Here is a 23,324-nt window from a genome sequence, read left to right on the forward strand (position 1 = left end):
GCTTGTGATGTAAATGTGAAAGAATGTGTTGATAAATTACTTTTGGGGTCAGCTCATCCCGTAGCGTAGGCCTATACATGTAGTTAACGCTGTTGAATATAGGCCTTATAGTCCTGCTGAGGTTATTCAAGGATTTAGCTCATGGTACCGCGTACATGAACTACAGCCGGCATCCGCGGCCAGCGCGAGCTGAAGGAACAGACAAGTGTCAACATAAGCCTGCGGTGTGTAGCGGCCATTGTTGCCCAGCTGCTGACTGCCAGGTTAGAGCCATGGCTTAACTGCAGTGACAACGTTGGGCCCTACTGTCTGGTTCATTGTTATTAATTGATAATGTCCAAGAGAACGTTACTGGAAAATGACTTTTTTATCTGACGTAACTCATCTGATGTTCTAACTAAGAGCTGCCAGCTTACAGCATTCGGACTCATGGACGTGGCGATTGCAGTGGCTAGCTGGGCCGTGGTGCTTCTTGGCTTGAGCGTGGCTGTAGACGCGTTTGCCGTAAGGCGGGTTATAATTGGTAAGTGTATCAATATACACTTTTTCACGTCTTCCTATACAAACAAAAACTACGTATTTATATGTGTGGAAATAAGTGTAAATTGAAACTAATCATCTTAATTAATTTGCATTTAAACTTTTATTTTATTGTAAAAACATTAAGTAATTTTTTTTTCTTAAAAGTTCCGTAACTGCCCGACCCTGTTATGATGTACGATACCGTTATAAATATAAACGCATGTATTCAAGCGAGGAGAATTACGTACGGACGTAACGTATGTATTTTTGTTAACACATGTAATACATTTCATCTCAGCTGTTTATTGGGTTAGTATTTATAGTTGTGCTTTGGCATTCAAATCTTTGTCAGGCTGAGTTGATAAAAGCTTACACAGGAAGTGTAAGCACTTGGCGCTAAAACTGGTGAACACTGGAATAAATGTACTGCTACATATAGTAGGCCAAGGTGCTGCATACATTGGCGGTGAAAGCACAGAAATGATTGGAAATTAGGTAAACATAAATGTATGTGGTGGAAAAAATGAGATCAAAGATACAGTAAACACTTGCGGGAATGTAGTGTAGAATGTATACACTAATGATGAAAGCGCTGAATTAATTAGATATTAGGTTAACACTTATGTGTGTAGAGGGAAAAAAATGAGATGAAAGATACGGTATGTAAGATAAACACATTATAGCCAGTAAAAACCTCCCGGGGTACATTAAAGAGGGTAGATAAAGACATTATATTATGGATAAATGGTAAGCACTATTGGTGAAATTGGCAAGCACTCAATCCCTAAAGAGGTACAAGTCATAAGTAAGTAAACACTACCTGCTGAGAACTGTAAATACCGTTGAGTCCAATAAATATACATTGTTCTCTGTAAACCGCCAGCGGCATCCGTGGCTTAGTGGTTAGGGTACTAGCGTAGCACAATGACCCAGGAGCGTCTCACCAATGCGCTCGCTCTGAGTTCAAGTCTTATGCTTATGCTGGCTTCCTCTGCGGTCGTATTTGATTTATTTATTTATTTATTTGATTGGTGTTTTACGCTGTAGTAAAGAATATTTCACTTATACGACGGCGGTCAGCATTATGGTGGGTGGGAACCAGGCGCAGCCCGGGGGAAACCCACGACCATTCGCAGGTTACTGGCAGACCTTCCCACGTACGGCCGGAGAGGTCGTATTTGAGGAAGTCAGCCAGCAACTTGCAGATGGTCGTTGGGTTCCTCCCACCATAGTGACTGGATGAAGTAAAATATTCCTGAGTACGGCGTAAAACACTAGTAAAATATATAAATAAATAATTGTTAACCACGAGAACTATAGTTGACAAATACACTTGGCAGTATTAAATTAAACGTACATACATTGGAAAGAGCTGCAAGGTCCATTAGATAAATGTGTGGAAGACATCGTTATAACTGCAGTGGTAAACTGAATAGGCCTATTGTACAACCTGTCTTTTCGTGGGGCCTTTATGACAATAAAGGAGGATAACTGCACTTGTGTTACCATTTTTCCAATCTAACGCTCCTTGGTGACAATAAAGGAGGCCGACTGCGGCCGTGTGACCTTTTTTGCAATCTGACGTTCCTTGGTGACAATAAACGAGGTCGACTGCGTTCGTATCACCATTTTTGCAAGCTAACGTTCATTGGTGACAATAAAGGAGGTTGACTGCGCTCGTGTGATCATTTTTGCAACCTAACGTTCGTTGGTGACAATAAAGGAGGCCGACTGCACTCGTTGTACCATTTTTGTAATCTAACGTTCCTTGGTGACAGTAAACGAGGTCGACTGCGCTTGTATCACCATTTTCCCTCCAAGTCCACATGTCTTCCACCAGTATGCACGTCACACGTGGGAAAATTCGTTAGTAACTTGCCAAAGATCGGTGGTTTATATGTCGGGCACTTCGGTTTCATGCACGTACAAAACTGACCGCCATCGCCGTCAAATTCTTGAGTGTGACCTTAAACAATCAAATAAATTAATGAATAAATGGAGTATAATTATGGTATTTTGTTACAGGTTGCTTGGCCTCTTCGAGAGACGACCCTTCAGTAGAGTTGGCCAGACAAATTGCAGACGGAATCGAAGACCCACAGATACAAGTAAAAGGGATATACAAAGAATTTAACAACAGCTTTGACGAGGTTTTGTCGGGTTGGTTCCATGATATATTGATATACTTGATATGTTCTTTGAAAACAGCTTTAGATGCTGAGACACCCCATGCATGCTCGAATGGCTTCTCCCTAGAATCCATTATTGCGGATCAACAGTGAGGTTGCTGGTTCAAACGCAGCTCTCTCTGATTTCGCTGCAACTTTAAGGCAGGAGCTTATTTAGGTATCTCGCTGGTTGGGGAGATTTCCTTGACCGCCGTTATATATAATTACATGTGTCAAATTTTTTTCGACGATGTAAAATGCCAATCAGATAAGTTCCGGTGATTAAAATTGTTTTAGAACGATTTTTTCTCCATACAGTTGTGGTGGCTGTTTAGAAAACTACTAAGTTTTGCAGTGAAATATAAAACTTTTATACATTCACAAATATCTGTACAGAGTTCATGGACAATATATTTTTCTACCAAAAAGAGGACAATGGAAGATTAAATAACAGGCTGATAAAATCGATAACTGGGTGCATGGAGTGAAAATGTCGGTGCAGCAATTCTTATTACTCTGATGTATAGAGAAAGTTCACTTTAAGGCCGTATATAATTTTCACATTTTCATTTTATTACTCTCTTCTTCAGCTTTTGAATTCCTGACCAGTGAGAATATTTCGGCCGTTGTCGGACCATTCCAGGAGACGTACGAAGTGATCACGGAAAGTTTGAAGATTCCATACCTAGCCACGACCTGGGTACCGCTCAAAACACAGTCTCTGCAGATTGTGCAGATCTATCCAGATGCCGAGACGTTCGAAGCTGCTGTTGTTGATGTTGTCAACTATTACTCATGGTCGCAAGTCACGGTTATTTATGATTCGAAGGAAGGTAACGACTCTAAGCGCACGTATATCCGCTTTTAATTCCTAGAAACAATGAATCAGAACTTTGATGAGCTTGATGTCTTTTAAGTGCTTTTATGTGCGTGGTGGGCCATCTGATAATTTTCTGTCATGTTTCGAGAAACTGGACTGCTTCTCTTTACACGACTCTGCCTTAAAGGAGAAGAAAATTTAAAAACATGACACTATAGGCTGAAAAGAGCACATTTTTTTCTATCTGTTGGTGCCTGCTGCATAATATTGCGATTTTTCCTCGCCATACACGTAAAGTCAGAAAACGGAAAAGCTGGCATAAATGGCTTAGTCCATCGCGTCCTCGATCTTTAACACCCTGTAATTTATGCTGAGGGTGTGAGAGTCGTTAAAACTGCCGGCTTGTTCGTGTAAACTTGGAACCTACGTCCAACATTCCGGTTTCCGGATCATCAAGCGGAAAACGAACTGAAAGAAGAGTTCTACCGGAAATGTACGAACTTCGCTTCGGAGGTTTCCGACGACAATTCTCCTCCTAACACAGAAGACTTTAGGACTAGTTCTTAGACAAAATGGAGTCGGCCACAGCGATTTTGGCGTTGACTTTATTTATAATTTATCAACTTGAGGTACATATTAGAATTTTTTATGGCAAGCGAGGAAATGCATACTCTTTTCAATGGTATATGTTTGTAATTTAAGTTTTCTTCTCCTTTAATTTCTTACCCTATATACCCTATATAGTTCTCTGATGGTTACCGTTGAACGGTGTTTTTGAAATTGGTCTCGCGAATATTGATCCTGGTTGAGAGCTGTTATACGAATATCCGTTTCCAAGGCTTACATATTCATCAGAATCTCTGCGGACATCAGCAAGTCCGCTGCATACCGTTTTTTTCTTTTAAGCTGAAAAATTGATTTAATGTATGTGCAGGGAGCCTTTCCTTTTAGGGTAAAAAGTTGATTTAGTATTTCCAGGAAGCCATTCCTTTTAAGCTAAAAAGTTAATTTACTGTTTCCAGGAAGCCATGTTATTGAGCAACTCTTACATCGGCGGACTATAGACGTTAATGGGCACAAGGTGAGTGCTGTGGACAGCCAGGAAGGAGCCATGCAGCTGAAGGAGACTTTGATACAGATCCGGGACAGGGGCAGACTGGAAATCGTTGTTGTTTGCTCTCCATCAACCACGCACACAATTATTAAACAGGTGAATCAACGGTGGTTTCTGGTTTTGTTAACCAGGCACCTAAAGTCTCACATAAAACCCGAGATAACAGATGTTGTGTCGTAAAAAATTTAAGTGTGACGTAATAACAGCGGAAGCTTTTTGCTGCTGTCAACTTAGCTGATAGTGGCAATAAAAAAAAGAAACAAAATGGCGAGATATTTTAATTCCTGTGCTCTCTAAATGGAAACGTTATTGCATAAATGCGTACAATAAAAAGTAAAAATAGCACTGTTGCTAATTGAAAAAAATAATTACACTCATGTAATAGTGTCCTGGCAGCATGTCTTTTATTTTTGGTGGACTGAAAGCCCCTTAACACACTTAGGACACAGCTACTGCCACATTAGGAACACACAAATTTAACAGTGGACGAGATCTAGTATAACTAAAGACGTACAGCACAGAGAGTAAAACCAGAGCATTGACGACAGTGTGATAACAGGCAAATGGTCATAAGCAACCGGTGAAATACGGTCACATGTCTATTTACCGTAGTTAAGGTTTTATTCTAAGTGTTCATGCAAATACCTAAATAGGAAGAAATTTCACACCCACTAGCACTATGGCTTAAACAGATTAGGTGAAAAAAAAAATACAATTAGACAACATAATTATCCGTACATTTTAGCTTATTTATTGATATACAAATGTACATTTATGTTTGGTTTACGCTTATCATCTTGCTATGTCATTCTACATTTGTTGAAATTACCTATATCCATTTTGTCCATTGTTTCCATAGGGGTTATATTTGGGATTGCTGTCAACCAGAAACAAATGGCTCATAGTGAACATGGTAAGACTTGTGATCTTGGGGAAAATCTTATAAAATAAAGAGATTTTTATATTGTATACATCCCCTCGAGCTCTACAGGTTTCCTTGCACTATAATGCTGGTCGCCGTCGTATAAGTGAATATTCTTGAGTACAGCGTAAAACACCAATCAAATAAACAAAATAAATAAATATATTGTACACAAAACTGAATATTAAGGGCAAATGTAGTATTACCTTGACGAATGTTGATCTAAATGCCAAAATATACGTAGTACTGCCACATTACCGTGGTGGATCATTCAACGGACGATCCTGCAATTTGCATATGAATGATCTAAGCGATTTGCATAAAAGTCTTCAGGGTAAAATAAGTACACAATGCCATGAAATTATGGCAAAACTTTTTATTTGTTGATATTTACATCCCATTTCATTCGTTTACACATAACTGTCATCGTGTTGGACTGAACACCATTGACCTCTATGTTCTATAGTAAAGTGTAGAAAAACACTGCCAAATGGTTGTCTTACTGCAACATCGAGTTTCTGGCAAAACTGTTTACAGTCACAAAACACTCATGTATGTATTATCAGATTAGTGAAAGGCTTTGTGGATTGCAGTGACAGTGCACAGGCCTAACATACACATAACCCATTTCTGAACGTCTCGTCCCGACATCCCTGAAATGTTGTCGATTTGACATAAATTTGATATTATACCGATACACCATGGCCATTGGGATATCGGTCTACATGAGATACTGCCAAGGCAGAATGTGGTGCAGTAGATCAGGTGGTGAGACATTAATTTCATCAAGTTGATCAGGCAAATTTGTGTTCAGGCACCCGGAAGTTTGCTCATGGTTCCTCAATCCAACCTACTGAACTGTATCTCCACATATATTTAACAAGATTTATTGATTTGTCCGGTGTCTTTTTTTTTTACCTGCAGGGCACAGAAGAGGCCAACTTGACGGACTTTGTAGACTCCAATGCTAACGTGACTATCCTGAGTGTGAATCGCGACGAGGAGCATAACTCCAGCATTTGTCATCTCGGATTCAGTCAGTCCATTCTTCATGACGCCATTCACGTCTACGCCGCCATGACAAGGAACGTCCAAAACAAGACGGTATTTCCGAAACTTTTCCCGCGCAATTAATGTCGATATGTTTGTGTTTTGTTGAGAATTTGGAACCAAATTGTTTTCAGCAGGATAAGTCCTAGTTCAACAAACGGCAACAAAGTCAAGCTATAGAGATTTCCATTAGTTAGCCTGGCAAATCATGATATATAATTTGTACAAATAGTCTCTGGCTTCACGTGTTTCTTCTATAAAATCTCTCATTTTAGTGGAATTACAATTAAAAGAGAAAGATGAAATTTACAGCAAACCTTACAAGTTTTTACAAGACCGAACAAAACGAACAAATATCCGTGCTCTGTAGTCATACGCCCCTGCCTCATGTGAATAACAAGCGCGAGACAAAGGTTGAGAATGTTTCTACTGTCTAAATAAAAGATTTACTGGTTAAATTAATGCCGGCACTATAACTGAAAGTTTGTAAAAAAAAAACAGTCGTTCATGAATCAGTATTGGAAACAATTTCTTTTGTGAGCAAAAAGGAAGGGAAAATGTTTTCCTGTTGAAGATTTATGTATTTTTATCAGTATACATACGCTTTAAAAGCATGAGTGAAATGAAGATATTGGCTATCCCACAAATTAAGCTATTGAGTGCATAGAAAATATGCTCCTTGTTTAAACCAGCTTGTTTTGAGTGTAGTCAGTCGAATTGAAGTCCGAAAACAGGAACAAAATGGCGGTGTGTTTCCAAAATTGCAAGATCAAGACGGAGGCAGTGATGGCATGGTCTTTTAACTGGAAGAAGTAGTCATCAAAGCGTAAATCCTATAGAACCGCGAATTGTATACATGGTGTACTTCACGAGTTCATATGTACATTACTGTAGGTGACGGTTCACGGATGTACAGGTGCACTGCAAGTAATCCCGGGGGGTACCAGAGGCAATCAGTTCCTACAGCTTTACACATTAGACGGTCTCAGAGGAAAAGCCGTGAGTATACTGGGAATGGCAAACATTCTCTCAGTAACGTTGTCCGGGAGTTCGAATCCTGCTCTGTCTGATTACGCGATTTTTCTTTTGTATGAATTTTAAAAGCATGCATGCTTCCCTGGTTTAGTCTATGCATGCATGTTTTGGCTTGATTTCATCAGGACCGACGTCAAATGGGCATACGGCCAGTGTAACAATTCAGTTGTTACATTATTGGGTTGCAATATAACGTTATGGTATCCAAATGTTTTTTCCATTTTTTGATTGATGCTGAACGCCACACACATTAGTTTTTCATTGCCGACCAGACTTTATGGGTGGAGGAAATATAAATGCCGTTGGCAAGTTACTGACGAACTTTCGCACGTGCCACGATATTGATGGAAGACGATTGGTGGTCATTAAATGTAAGACAAAGGGCCACACCAGCGTCGCCAACTGTTTATTGTCACCTTGGACAACAAACATTGGAAACAGCGAAATCTTGTTTTGTTCATTATAGGTTTGTAGAGGTATCGTTCGACGAGTATTTGGTAAATTTGTTTACTGAATTGTATAACAGTCCATGGAGTTCTTTCTTAATATCATTTGTTTTACGTCGGATAAGTTAGACCCTGGCTAGCATACATACCAGGATCCTTAAGACACCAAGCGATACATAACAACGCTTAGGGTGCACGTGTCGTAACCATTTCTCTATTATAATTTTTCAATATGTTACAGAAGGGCACTTGGACGTCCGGGGCGAACGACGTGAAAACACGGATTGACTTTAACCGGACGTACAGTGACCGAACACGTACCAGCCATGCTGAGTTTGGTAGAAGAACGCTTATAGTTACCACCAAGATAGTAAGTATAAACTTACTTGTAGGTATGCCTAACGGTGTTCTATATGAAACGGAGGGCCGCTTTCGTGGCCCAATGGCTAAGAGTGACCGCTTAGAAGTCGGGAGTCCTGAAATCAAATCCAGTACTTTGTTGCTGCCTTGCTTGCAAACTATGAAAGTGTGAGGATCTTGGTTGGTTTTGTATTTGAGGTGTGACGGTTGTGCAAGAATAATGGAAAAAATAATAAGGTATGTATAATTCTACGCATGAGTTTATAACAGTGTTGCATCGCCCTGTTCATGTTTGTTTTTAGGACGAACATTTTCGGCCTGTAGAGTAACTCACGCAGGCCTAAGCTGTGCAGTTTATAGTTTATTACGGATCACTCATATATTGCAATATAAAAATGACCTGTTCAGCTTGGACCCGAGTCGCCGTTGCATAACTCAATGTAACTCAATGATTGGACACAGTGGTTTATTTCCAAAGTATACCCAAGCCGTTATACTAGAAGCGGCGTCACAAAGAAATATTTTACACTCTTAGCATCAAGTCATTATGTATTTGTAGCTGTATAAATGTGCCCCAAGACAATCGAGATAAGAGACAATAGGCGAGCAGCTTAAACCGAATACACCCAACAGACCAAAACACAAAGGTATAGTCGACACTGCTATAAGCGGGTTAGCCCGAATAAAAGCAGCAATGTAATTGCGTGTTAGTTGTCGTGAGACCGAGTGAAATAGAAAAACCGATAGATGCAAGTTCGTATCGTGGTGAATTGGCCAAATCTGAGGTTGGGCATCCCAGGGTTATTCATCCCAACGGAATTTGAGCACACAGTCGCTCCTGTTGTTAGGATAAACGCATCTCTCTGAAATGGAAATCAAACAAGCAGTGTTTGATCTGGCAAAAAGCTTTTAGTACGCTGTCACAGAGTCATTTAACCCGCAGTAATGGTTCATGCACTGAACGTTGTATTTGTCGAACATTTAGCTTACCATTTTAACAGGAAAGGACGGCGGCCTGAAAGATAAACGATTTTAAACCGACTTTAAACTTTCATAACATGACATTCATGTGGCGATATGTTTGTTTGATAATTGATTATCAAACCGCATGCTGTAATAAAAATGGGATTTATTCACAGCGTTGTTGTTGTAATTCATGTGCTATGATCATATCCAGTCTTTTTATCTTGCTGGGATCCTAGTTTGCTGAGTGCTCTACAGAGTGTTCTTTAAAGGAGAAGAAAACTTTAAAAAATGACACGAAAGGGTGAAAAGAGCGCATTTTTTTTGTCTTGTGGTGCCTGCTGCATAATTTTGCGAGTTTTCCTCGCCACACACGTAAAGCCCGAAAACGGAAAAGCTGGCATAAATCGCTGAGTCCATCGCGTCCTCCATCTTTAACACTCTGTAATGTATGCCGGGGTGTGTTTTATCTCAGCCAGTGAGAGTCGTTAAAACTGCCGGCTTGTTCGTGTAAACTCGGAACCTGCGTCCAGCATTCCGATTTCTCGATCGTCAAGCGGAAAACGAACTGTACTGTTCGCTACCTTCTGGGAAGAAGACTTCTACCGGAAATGTACGAACTGCACTTCGGTGGCTTCTTACGACAATTCTCCTCCTAACACAGAAGACTTCAGGACTAGTTCTCAGACAAAGTGGAGTCGGCCACAGCGGATTTTGGCGTTGACTTTATTTATAATTTATCAAGTTGAGGTACATGTTATAATTTTTTTATGGCATGCACCCGCGAGGAGATGCATATTCTTTTCAGTGGTATTTGTTTGATATTGAAGTTTTCTTCTCCTTTAACTTGCAGACTCGTCTACGCTTCAGCGCTACTCAAAAATAGGTCCATTATTCATGAGGTAACATAGATATTATTCGCCAGACTTGATTTAGCAACAGTTTGGAATGAATTTCATTACAGTTTACTTATACAGATGCAGATAAATAAACACACAAATATGAGATAGTAAACGCATATATATCGATACATTAGTTAATGACCAGACACTTGAATTGGACCTATATACCAAGAATGTGAAATCAGGCTGCTAATGTCAAATCTCTGATAAATGATAAATATCATATTGGAATTATGAGGGACGATTATAACGTTAAAAATCACAGGCAAAGACGGGAAATATATAATAGGGTTAATCCAAAACATTTTAGTAACAAGGAAAGCAAAGGAATTATTTCTACTCAAAGCTTACCAATCACAGTATAACGCGGTGTTTGGGAGAGCGTAAATTAACGTAGCTCGCTTCGATTAAGGTAGCTCGCTTCTGCGGCGCGTCTGTAAGATAGGGCTTTGTTCCACTGTTCTCATTCATTGACTTTGGCAGATGGGTATGCTACATACCAAAACTGGGAAATTGATCTAAAAGATGGTTGTCCAGTATAACCGAGGAAATGTGCGGGTCTGTCAATTACAGCGGACATTATTAATTTATAACTACACTCATACACCGATATAAAGACAGTTTGCACTTATTCACGTTAGACAAAAGCGTTGTTTTTGTATTTATGTTCTCACCGTGAACTATATCAGTTTACAAACTGAGGAAATTTGATTCTATCGAGCTATCTTATTGTAAGGTCAAGTGTACTTTGGAAACCACACGCTATATTAGTAATACATTTATATAATATTAAATACATTATGGCTTCGAACAATTAACAATCAAATCAATAAAAATTAATGTGAACTTCTTTCGTAAAGTTCATTTTCTTCAAAATGATATGACAGAGACCTGAACACCGGTCTATCTGCTAATACACGTAAATTTCGCTAAGGCGACTCTTACTTTCGTCGTAGATGAAGATCACACCCTATATTTTATTTTACATCACTTTCAGGAGAAACCTTATGTGCAGTGGAAGAGAGGATTCGGGAATTCTACCAATGATTCCACCGACCATCTGGAGGGCTATTGTATTGACATTCTACGAGAACTGGCTTACCGCTTCGGGTTCAAGTATTCCATTTATCTGGTACCTGATGGAAAGTTTGGCAGCTTGAAGGATGATGGCTGGACAGGCATGATTCGGGAGCTCAAAGACAAGGAAAGTGGGGGAAAGTTACATATCGGCATAAATGCAATTTCTATGGATTTAACGCTTTAGGGCACAGTGCTACGGCAGATAGCAACGATAGTTAAGATGATATGTTTACAGAGCTTCTCCAGTGTATATACTCAAGTTATTGTTCCTCTTGGAAATGCTTTTTTTCTTGAGTGGCTGGGGCGGGATGGGGGATACGTACGTTCCACTAGCCTCTGCATTCATATTACACACTTACCGTTTTGCGCTTTAATTAAAAGATCAGGCTTTTCCCCCCGTCGTACGCATTTTAGACGGATTCTTGGCATTTTCTTGATTTTGTTATTCATTTTCCCTATCTTAATGAGTACTACTTTCGTTGTATATTGTACTGTGTGTTTTGATGAAATAAACAAAACAAAATCTGACGTATAGGACTACTAATGGAACTGATGATAAAACATTTTAGAGTTTACCAAAACTGAACCTCCCTTCAGTAACATCAGCAACAAATTTTTAATTTGTTTTTACCATTTGGCTATACAGAGAGCTGATATCGCAATGGCACCGTTCAGCGTCACCCCAGAAAGGTCACAAGTGGTGGACTTCACCAAACCTTTCCAGATCAAAGGCACCTCTACAATTGTGAAAATCCCAGAGAGACACGTATCCGTATTCCAGTTCCTAGCGCCATTATCCAAAGTAGTTTGGGTCAGTATCTTTATATCCTTCTTGGCGGCCAGTTTTGTCCTTTTCGCCATCAGCAGGATAAATTCGGATCGCAAGCCCAAAACGCTAGACAACTTCCGGGAGTGTTTTTGGTACATATGGGCCGCGCTGCTCCGTGGCGGGACTTCCGGTGTGCCGAATGCCACGTCTAGTCGAACCCTGAGCAGCGCCTGGTGGTTCTTCTCGCTGATTGTTGTCGCCATCTACACGGCGAATCTAGCCGCCTTCCTGACTCTCACGAACGTCAACATCCCCATTAACTCGGCCGCCGACCTGGCATCTCAGAACATCTACGATTACGGCACGGTGGACGGAAGCCAGATAGAGTACTTCTTCAAGCACACCAAGATTAGCGCCTATGAGAAGATGTACGCGCACATGTCGGTTCTCTCCCCTGAGTCCATGGTCCGCAGGGTGGAGCACGGATTGGAAAGGGTCAGGAAAGAGAAGTACGCATTTCTCTGGGACTCGCCTACACTAAGGTACATGATCCAATCGAGGTGTGACCTGCTGGAAATAGGCTCACCGTTCGACCTAAAGGGCTACGGGTGGGCTGTGCAGAAGGATGCTCCTTACAAAGACGCCCTATCTCTGGGGCTGCTCAGGTTGAACGATGAAGGTTATCTTCAAAAGTTCGAGAAACGGTAAGCGTCATGATTAATTTGAGGTTTTCGTCAGTTATTTGCAAAGAACTGCCTTTGAAGAAGCTTTAGAAGTGCAATTTTTCGTAACTTTTTTCATTAATTTATTAATTTAATTATCTTATCGGTGTTTAACGCCACCAGAATGTTTGGTTTCTAAGAAGGATTTATGAAAAGATGAAAACAGTATGCCAAGGGTAAACCATCGACTTTCATCAGGTACTAGTACCTGACAAACCTTCCGACACATACCTTTTCTACATAAGCAAACGTAGGCCTGTGTGGTAACGGTCTTTGCGGGTTACACAGCATCGATTTAGGCTAGACTGGGTTAAGATCATCGCGTGTGTATGCTGTAGAGCATATTTACTCACCTTTACTCAAAATGCCACTAGAGCACATCTGTTGCAATGCATGTTGTTTTGTCTATACTGATAAAAGGTGGTCGACTAGATCAATGTGGGTATATGGTCCTGAAAATCATGAGTTTTATAATCATCTTATTCTTTAAAGTTGATGAATTTCAAATCACTAGGAAGAAATTCCTTCTGCATTAAAACAGTTAATTTTATTTTATTTTATTAACTCATCATACGTCGATAGTAGGTCTATATTGCATTCTATCAGCTACTTTCAGTGCTGCATAAGATCGAGGCTGCCCTACGCTCACGTGCTATACGTTACCATGGATAAGCAAAACTTTTATCATTCTTTCATAGGGGACACATAGAAATATAAACTGCACTCACGAATGTGAGGAAAATATACCTTAACACACAAAGTTGAAAAAGAAAGCTCGACCTGAAGAGAGCCTCACCTATGTCCGAGATCAGTAGCGTAATACTTTGCAAGATTCGTTGTGAAACAAACAATGTGATATAAAGTAATTATTTCGAGTTGGGTAAGCGAATAGTTGGACTGACCTTTCTAGAATTGTTCAATCGTTGTGACCAAGAAGCTGATAGAAAGCAGTATAGACCTACTATGGACGTGAATGCTTTCTAAAGAAGTTCAAAGAAAGTGTCATATGAACTTCATATCTTGCCTGCAGATGCTTTCCAGAGCTGTGAATAGTTTTAAATGATAAGGTAAATTTAAACCCGATAGCTTCATCGCTTTCTCCAATGACAAAGTGGAAAAGGAAGGATATCATTTGTGTTTACCACATCTAGAGTTGTCACGATTCACTTTGCGAATTGTTTACACTTCTCATCGATATGATATGGATATTTTCTCCACTGCCGGTAAAAATCGATCCATGTTGTGCGCGGAAAAAATGGCATTTGATAATTAAAGCCACTGATTTACCCGTCAGCTCAACAGCTGTCGTTGTGTTAATCAACACCGCGATGTTAACATGTTCGCTCGTATTACAGTTCCTCACCCCTCTCCCAACTCACTCTCACTAACTATCAGGACCTATGGTAACAGCGAGGAGTTGGGGCTAATCTGCTACTGGCCGACACCGCTCGCGAGGCGACTTCTGTAAACATCCCGTAAATTTACCGATTGTTATTAACAACAAAACCATGTGTATAATGTGACTGAAGTTGTAATGTGAACTCCCGGAATGAGAGACCACATACCATCCCTTGAGAACTGTCGAAACAACGGCTCGAAATGAAATACCTGATGAACAAATACGTGAAATTTCTGCTCGAGATTTGTGTGAATAAAACATTCGAAATGCAGGTACACATTCACACCTCACTTCATAAGCTTTGCTTGTTTAAGGGATCTTGATTAACTTGTTGAGCTCTAGTCCAGCCATTCTTTTGTGCAGAGTGGGTTGGGTCATCGTGTTGAATTAGACTGCCACGTTGGATATATGAACAGTTACAATCAAAGCACAACTGAGATATATATTATTATCGACAAGAGCGTGATACGCGATTTGAATACTGATTTCATTCATTCACACGGAACATACGGTGCGTCTTACCAACATCATTGAAAACTATTGACTGCTTCTCTTTGCATGATTCCAGCCTAATGGCGTACCATATATACTTTCTGAGTTCTGCGGTAGTTTGCGTTAAATGTCGTTTTGCGAATTGGACGTGCGATTATTGACTTGCAACGTCCATTTTGTTTGACGACTGTTTCGACGTATTTCGAGTGTTGTTCACGAAATATTCACCTCATGTACCACTTACTAATAAAGCGATAGTAGAGACTCTCCATATTCTCAGTGCAAAGAGTCATTCGTGTGGATAGATTTTTGCGTAAACTATCCAGAAAACCAGACAGTAAAACCATTGTTTTGATTCAAGTTTTCCATCAACCAAAAAGCATATATCACCACACCAGTTCTCCTATAAGACAAGCATATGGTAATATATACCTATTTTGTACACTTTTATAAAACGTTTTGACCAGAATAACAACGAAATAAGATGATATTGTCTTATTAGAAAAACAGTCCCGCGGTGCCTGTTCGCTGCGACAGACAACTGGAAGCCATTGGTTAACGAGATTGCACGCATGCTCGATTGCAGCTCTGACTGCTTAGTCTGCGACTTCAGGTAACGGGGTTTGAAAAGGTATCCGTCGAAGGGTGATGGTTTAATGGGCACTCCGGTGTCCTCCATCCGTAAAACTGACCGCCCTTATATAACTTTTTATATAAATTTTTGACTACGCCATTAAACACCAATAAAACTGATAAATTAATTATACAGAAATATTTCCGAGATATCTGTGGAAGGAACGCTCTTCGTTCGTCACATTTTACGGAAATGGCAAACTTGTGCATCAGTAAGCACTTACACCAGTGAAATTCAAAGAATATCTTGGATTGTTGTCAGATGGTGGGGGCGTTCTGGTTGCCCGGATATGAAGCAGACGGCGTCCACGAAGGAGCTTGAGTTTAAGAATGTGGCGGGAATTTTTCTGGTACTCGCGGGAGGGGTGATCTTATCCGCTCTCCTTTGTGTCGCCAACTTCATCATTTACAAACGGAAAGAGGCAGTCAAGGTGAGATCTGCATGGGTATTGAGTAAACCAGTCATAGTGAGATCTGCAGGGGTGTTGATTAAACCAGTCAAGGTGAAATCTGCATGAGTGTTTATTAAACTAGTCAAGGCGATATCTGCATTAGTGTTGATTAAACCAGTCAAGGTGCGATCTGCATGGGTTTGGATTAAACCAGTCAAGGTGAAATCTGCATGTTTGTTGATTAAACCAGACAAGATGAGATCTGATTATTGATTAAAACAGTCAAGGTGAGATTTGGTTATTGATTAAAACAGTTAGGGTGAGATCTGGGTATTGATTAAAACAGTAAGGGTGAGATCTAGGGATTGATTAAACCAGTGAAGGTGAGATCTGCATGTGTATTGATTAAACCAGTCATAGTGAGATCTGCATGGGTGTTGATTAAACCAGTCAGGGTGAGATCTGCATGAGTGTTGATTAAACCAGTCAAGGTGATATCTGCATGAGTGTTGATTAAACCAGTCAAGGTGCGATCTGCATGGGTTTGGATTAAACCAATCAATGCGATATCTGCATGGGTTTGGATTAAACCAGTCAAGGTGAGATCTGCATGTGTGTTGATTAAACCAGACAAGATGAGATCTGATTATTGATTAAAACAGTCAAGGTGAGATCTGGGTATTGATTAAAACAGTTAAGGTGAGATTTGGGTATTGATTAAAACAGTAAGGGATAGATCTAGGTATTGATTAAACCAGTCAAGGTGATATCTGCATGGGTGTTGATTAAAACAGTCAAGGCGATATCTGCAGGAGTGTTGATTAAACCAGTCAAGGCGATATCTGCAGGAGTGTTGATTAAACCAGTCAAGGTGCAATCTACATGGGTTTGGATTAAACCAATCAAGGCAATATCTGCATGGGTTTGGATTAAACCAGTCAAGGTGAGATCTGATTATTGATTAAACCAGTCAAGGTGATATCTGGGTATTGATTAAAACAGTTAAGGTGAAATCTGGGTATTGATTAAAACAGTAAGGGTGAGATCTGGCTATTGATTAAAACAGTAAGGGTGAGATTTGGGTATTGATTAAAACAGTAAGGGTGAGATCTGGGTATTGATTAAAACAGTTAAGGTGAGATCTGGGTATTGATTAAAACAGTAAGGGTGAGATCTGGCTATTGATTAAAACAGTTAGGGTGAGATTTGGGTATTGATTAAAACAGTTAAGGTGAGATTTGGGTATTGGTTAAAACAGTAAGGGATAGATCTAGGTATTGATTAAACCAGTCAAGGTGATATCTGCATGGGTGTTGATTAAAACAGTCAAGGCGATATCTGCAGGAGTGTTGATTAAACCAGTCAAGGCGATATCTGCAGGAGTGTTGATTAAACCAGTCAAGGTGCAATCTACATGGGTTTGGATTAAATCAATCAAGGCAATATCTGCATGGGTTTGGATTAAACCAGTCAAGGTGAGATCTGATTATTGATTAAACCAGTCAAGGTGATATCTGGGTATTGATTAAAACAGTTAGGGTGAAATCTGGGTATTGATTAAAACAGTAAGGGTGAGATCTGGCTATTGATTAAAACAGTAAGGGTGAGATCTGGCTATTGATTAAAACAGTTAGGGTGAGATTTGGGTATTGATTAAAACAGTTAAGGTGAGATCTGGGTATTGATTAAAACATTCAAGGTTAGATTTTAGCGCTATAGATAGTAGATTATCCATGAAGAAAACTTAGAAGCCTAACATTTGAGCGGCGAGGATGCTTAGAGTAAGTAAAGAAGGCATTGCCATTCTTTTAATTAATTCTCTAACATTTAGACGTAATATGCAGAGTAGCATGGACTTTAACATCGTTAATATTATATGCGTTTCTTGCCCTTGAAAATCAAAAAATTCTGCTAACTATATCGAAAAATTATGTATTTGAGATCAGAATAATGCACATGTTTTTTTTACTAAAACCAGGAGGCGTTAAGCCATAATCATTCATTCTACAAGTAGTAATTATACATATCACATCGAGTATAAGCAGTTTTGTCCAGCGTTTGCCACCTTATTATTTGAATAGACCCTCACATTTTATCATTTCCTCACCAGAGCCGGAAGAAAGTCTCGGAAGAGAATGCTTGGCCATTAAAATCGGAGAACAACAGCAGCAAATGGTATCCGGATTCATCTTACAGCTGAACGCTGACGCGTTTGTGAAAAGCTATGGAAACCACTGAATAATCATGACTCAGGACCAACACTCTTCCACACTCGATTTGGAGAAAAGCTAAGAGGTTCGAACCCATGAGTCGCCCAAGGTCATTCCAGACGGATGTGCTATTCCTCTATGGATCAACCAGCAATGACTACAAGACCGTTCTTCCGTTCCTGGAAATCGGATATGAACGGCATATGCTTTGGCTGGACGCACCGCTTTGGTAGGTTCTGGTGTTCTCACCTCATATCTCTTCCCTAAAGCTGGACTGCTGCGTAAAATCCCTGAGTATGTTGAAGAATGCTGCTCAGTGATAAACTGCATTATCTTGCCCGTTAAAAAGATTAATAACTGTGTATAAGTATCATTGTTTCTGTACCAATTTACATATTACCAACACAGGATGTACGGACTCCTGCACACTATATCACCAATCCGGGGCATACAGACTCCTGCACACTGTATGACCGATCCAGGATATACAGACTCCTGCACATTATATGACCGACCCATGATGTACAGACTCCTGCACACTGTATGACCGATCCAGGATGTACGGACGCCTGTACACTACATGACCAGTCCGGGGTGTTCTGACTCCTGTACACTATATGACCAATCCGGGATGTACGGAGTCCTGTACACTATATGACCAATCCGGGATGTACGGAGTCCTGTACACTGCATGACCAATCCGGGGTGTACTGACTCCTGTACACTACATGACCAATCCGAGGTGTACAGGCTCCTATACACTATATGAACAATCCGGGGTGTACGAACTCCTGTACAGTACATGACCAGTCCGAGGTGTACAGGCTCCTGTACACTATATGACCAATCCGGGATGTCCTGCACACTATAATCAAACTTGGGTTCTACACCAAAAATATTTACCTACGCAGGTCTTAATTTATTTCTGAACAAGTACCAATCTAACGAGCCTCAGGATACTATAATCGAATTGGGGTTATATTCTTGTGTACACTAAGTGTTATATATTAAGTGATTTTATGTAAGACTACCTATAGATAATGCGCATGCTTGATTCAGCGGGACTGGGAACAGTTTACTTACTGGAGAGTTGAAGGAAAACAAGTAACTCACAGCATATAAATATGGACAATTTTTTTGTTATACATACATAAAAGTATAACTCCCTTTGCATTTAGACAGAAACCTTGTTGTTGACCTAAAAGTGAAAGTGAAAGCGAAACAATATTACATCTCTGTGTAAAATGTTCCAATGTTGCTCAGTCATCACCACCGGGAATTCCAGCGTGTGCTTTGGCTATTGTATAGCCCGCTGAATGGGTTTCTGCTGAACATTCATGTTGTAAAATCGCTCGCGCGGGAATACTGTATGATGGTCAGCCCTAGTCCACACTATCAGTTCAGTTTATTGTCAAAATATTAAGCCTTTTAAAATAACCAGGAAATGTTGGGTTTATTGTCATCATGCAATATTCCAAATTTACTGAATAATACTGAATATATTGTCTACATAAGGGCCCAACTTACTTCTTAGTTGAAAAAGGTTTGATCAGATTGTTGTAAACGTTGTTGGCCTTATACATTCAGTTGGGAATTTTTCGTGCCTGAACTAATTTAATTTATTTTATTTGATTGGTGTTTTACGCCGTGCTCAACAATATTTCATTTATACGACGGTGGCCAGCATTATGGTGGGAGGAAACCGGGAAGAGCCCGCGGGAAACCCACGGCCATCCGCAGGCTGCTGACAGACTTCCTCAGGTACAGCCGAACAGGAAGTCAACATGCGCTGGACGAACTCACAGCGATCGCATTGATGGGAGGCCCCTGGGTCATTACGCAGTGCTAGCGCGACTGAACTAATTACTTCCAAGCATCATTCTCAGCTGCACGCATGTCTACATAGAAACAGGGACGTAGTATTATAGAATGTAACCAAGGAGTATACCGCTTGGACCGAGTAGATTTAGGCGTGTGGTCCCCAAAAGTAGGATATTTTATGTTTGTATTTTTATTCATGGCTTGTACATAGTAGTGTTAACTCCATTCTGGTGACACAGCAGGCATGTCAATGTATTACTATAACAGTTTTTTTTACTTTAACAGTCATTACATAACCAATTTGTTGATCAAGACTGTACATACTGCCATACATGTTGTACATAGTTTTCATACATATATTCATTTATATATATATATATATATATATATATATATATATATATATATATATATATATATATATATATATATATTATTGGGTTATTTGTATTGATTTTCAGGTAAATGAATTAAATAAATAATTTATATGACCTGGTACCTGAGATTTGTTCTTCCGTGTCTAATTGTTCTGGTAGCTATTAATGGATTAGAAATCAGTTATCACCGCATAAACTGCTGTTGGGAACCGGTTAACCCAGGGGGTTTGTATAAGTATGTCGTTTATTAGAAATGGTATTTTAACAGTTTTCTGTAGTTAAATTAGCCCCACCCCCATCCCACCGGCTTACCCACCTTCGGCTTTGTTGCTGTCACAGAGAAGAGAATAGCTTTTATGAACCGAAAAAAAACAAATCTGGTCAGCTGGAAAGCTCATACTTTCGCTTCTAGAAGCATAATTTCAAGTTTTATCTCTCAAATCATTTGAATGGTTTAAGGTATACACATGACTTCTTCAGTAACATGGTAGGGGTGTGGTTTAAGGGTGAAGGAAACCTTGGTACACCGCCGTCCTTCTCTACAAACCTGACAAACATCATGACTTAAAGCCCCAGCGGAAACATCGAGTGATGGATTCGAACACACGACCTCATTGGCTTGTAGATCTACAGAAAGTCGTGGTAAGCCAATACTTTAATCATCTGATCCGGGAACTTCCATATAGCTTTAATTTTCGGTATAGTCTATATTGGCAAAAAATTACCGTAAGCTGGGAGACATTTGTATAAGTGTGAAGCGCCAACAGGTCTGTCCACGTTTAGTTAGCCATTTCTCTAAATGAGCTACTAAGCCTCTTATACAACTGGCACGAGAGTAAACTGAAATGGCAGGCTAACGTTACAGTCATGTTTAAACATTAAACAAACACACAGCTAGTGGTAGATCAGATGTTACAGGGTGTATATCAGTCTGTCTGGGACAGATGTTACCTGATAATGACCAGATGGACTTTGCGTTTGATGCAGTGAAGAGGCATGGTAAATACATGATAACCGACTGATTGTGGGTTGGTTACTATTTGTGCTTCCGTTACGCGCACAACGCCCGCCTACTTGATATGCATTCTCATATTTTTGTCCGGGTACAAGATAACTGGCTTGCGAAATTTTCCTATAGGGAATAAAAGAATACCCACTGGTTTACTTTGAAGTTGCTTTGCCCAACAGCGGTAATTCGCTTATGGACAAACCAAATGAGTTTTTCGCGAAAAGTGAGGGATATAAATTTGGGTCCGTCCGTCTGCATATCTGTCTGCATGTGTGTCCGTCTGTCTGTCTCTCTCTGTCAGTCTGACTGGCTTTGGTTCCCGTGCAATAACTCATCCAGATATTGTCCGATTTTGTCCGATAAATAAAAAATATGTGCTAGTCCATTCTGTGAAACTTCACCTGAAGTTTGATAATCGGTCCTATCTATAGCTGTTTTTCACGAATTAACGGCTTCCAACATTGGTTTGATAAAATTTGTGAGAAGACTCATTTTGGTTCCGCTCATGTCAAGTCGGAAGACCAGGTTGCTTAAGATAGGGAGTAAATTTTTTAGTTTGTTCTCGAAATTTACCAGTCACGCATGCGTCTTGCAATGACATTTCAGGCCAAAAAAAAGAAGCAAATTTTTCAGAAAGCAGGGACTTGTTCATAGTTAAGTTGCTTAGTTCATAGTAAAGTATCAGTATGCCGCCTCACTGACGTCTAACGTAGACGTAAAGATCAGTGTGGCGCCTCATTCAAGTCTAACGCAGACGCAAAGATCAGTGTGGCGCCTCATTCACCTCTAACGTAGACGCAAAGATCAGTATGGCGCCTCATTGAAGAATAACGTAGGCGCAAAGATCAGTGTGGCGCCTCATTCACGTCTAGCGTAGACACGACAACGACCCTAAGATCATCTTCACGAGCCCAATTATGAGACTTAGTACTTGACCAGTGTGAAGAATACTCCAAATATAATTCGTATGATTGGTACAGTACCGAGGTACTTGATGCGTTGTGCACAGGCACCGATTTGTCTACTCAGTTAATGGTGAATGTTAGTCGATCGTGACGTGCGATAAATCTCGACTTGCAGAAATCGTTTTATCGGGGGAGCTTATGTGTATAATCAGTGCGCGGAAACATAATACACAGATGGGTAGCAGCTGGGCATAGCATACCAAGTAGATGGTCAGCCTTCCCCTACTCTGCTGTCCCAGCCAAGTATAAAGCAAAGAGAGCTAAGCTGGTCATGCTCGCCGAGTTAAACTGCTTGTCTATCAATCGCTCGGACGCACGAAGCATTGGGTTGAGCCCAAGCTTCAGTCAAAGAATTTTCAAATTGTCTGTTTTTGGAAACTTGCGCTTGTAAAACGAGGCGTCGAAACAGACATTTGTATACCAGCCGTCAACCAAAATGGACATTTCACGTCAACAACCGTAATGTTGAAGACTTATAGGATAGAGAGTAAATTCAGAACAGTGTGATAGTTAGCAAACGGTCGCACATAACCGGTGAAATGTAGACTATTGATAACAACTTACGCGATCCCAAGCACCAAGACCCAAATGTTACAGTTGACAGAAAGAATGTTCTAGGCGATAGAATTAAATCAGTAACCAAATCGTGGTCAGTGTTAGTATATACATGTAAGTTGTCAATATATACATCTCAGTTGCGCTGTGATGTCGGCTGTGCATGTATCCCATATATGAAGGGGCGTGACAGAGATTCTGGACACTTCGCCCATCTGCTCTTACATGGTGCCGTGTAGACGGTCTTACGTGAATTGGGCACTAACACATGGCATACACTTTGAGCTCGCTGCCTAAATGAATATATGTGTACGTCAGTGACATGTGGGGAAAGTTTGTTACTTAATTACTTGCCAAAGCTATCTATATATAAACCGACCGGCACTCGGGTTTCCTTCACTAATGATATACTGCCCGCCGAGTCACGTGTACAAGCGAAATACTCTTGAGTATTTATTGATTGATCAGACAATCAATCAATAAACCAAACATCCCATCAATCACACAAAGAATACAATCACAATTACACAAGGATACAGGATTGTATGATGTTTTCATGTAATTATTACATATAAATGCATTTTGTCAAGATAAAATA

General features: G+C 40.1%; 1 protein-coding gene across 1 annotated transcript; it reads left to right on the forward strand.

The window, feature by feature from the left end:
- On the forward strand, nt 1-20,165 carry LOC135472758 (glutamate receptor ionotropic, kainate 3-like). The gene is made up of 12 exons (XM_064752424.1): nt 1-523; nt 2,548-2,682; nt 3,281-3,523; nt 4,533-4,720; nt 5,484-5,537; nt 6,471-6,650; nt 7,491-7,595; nt 8,319-8,447; nt 11,300-11,510; nt 12,033-12,855; nt 15,660-15,828; nt 17,900-20,165. Exons 1-12 carry the CDS (start codon nt 430-432, stop codon nt 17,987-17,989), a joined length of 2,421 nt encoding a protein of 806 aa, XP_064608494.1. The 5' UTR covers nt 1-429; the 3' UTR covers nt 17,990-20,165.
- Nucleotides 20,166-23,324: the final 3,159 nt, after the last annotated feature.

The sequence above is a fragment of the Liolophura sinensis genome, chromosome 8 (genome assembly GCF_032854445.1).
Source record: "Liolophura sinensis isolate JHLJ2023 chromosome 8, CUHK_Ljap_v2, whole genome shotgun sequence".
Lineage (NCBI taxonomy): Eukaryota > Metazoa > Mollusca > Polyplacophora > Chitonida > Chitonidae > Liolophura > Liolophura sinensis.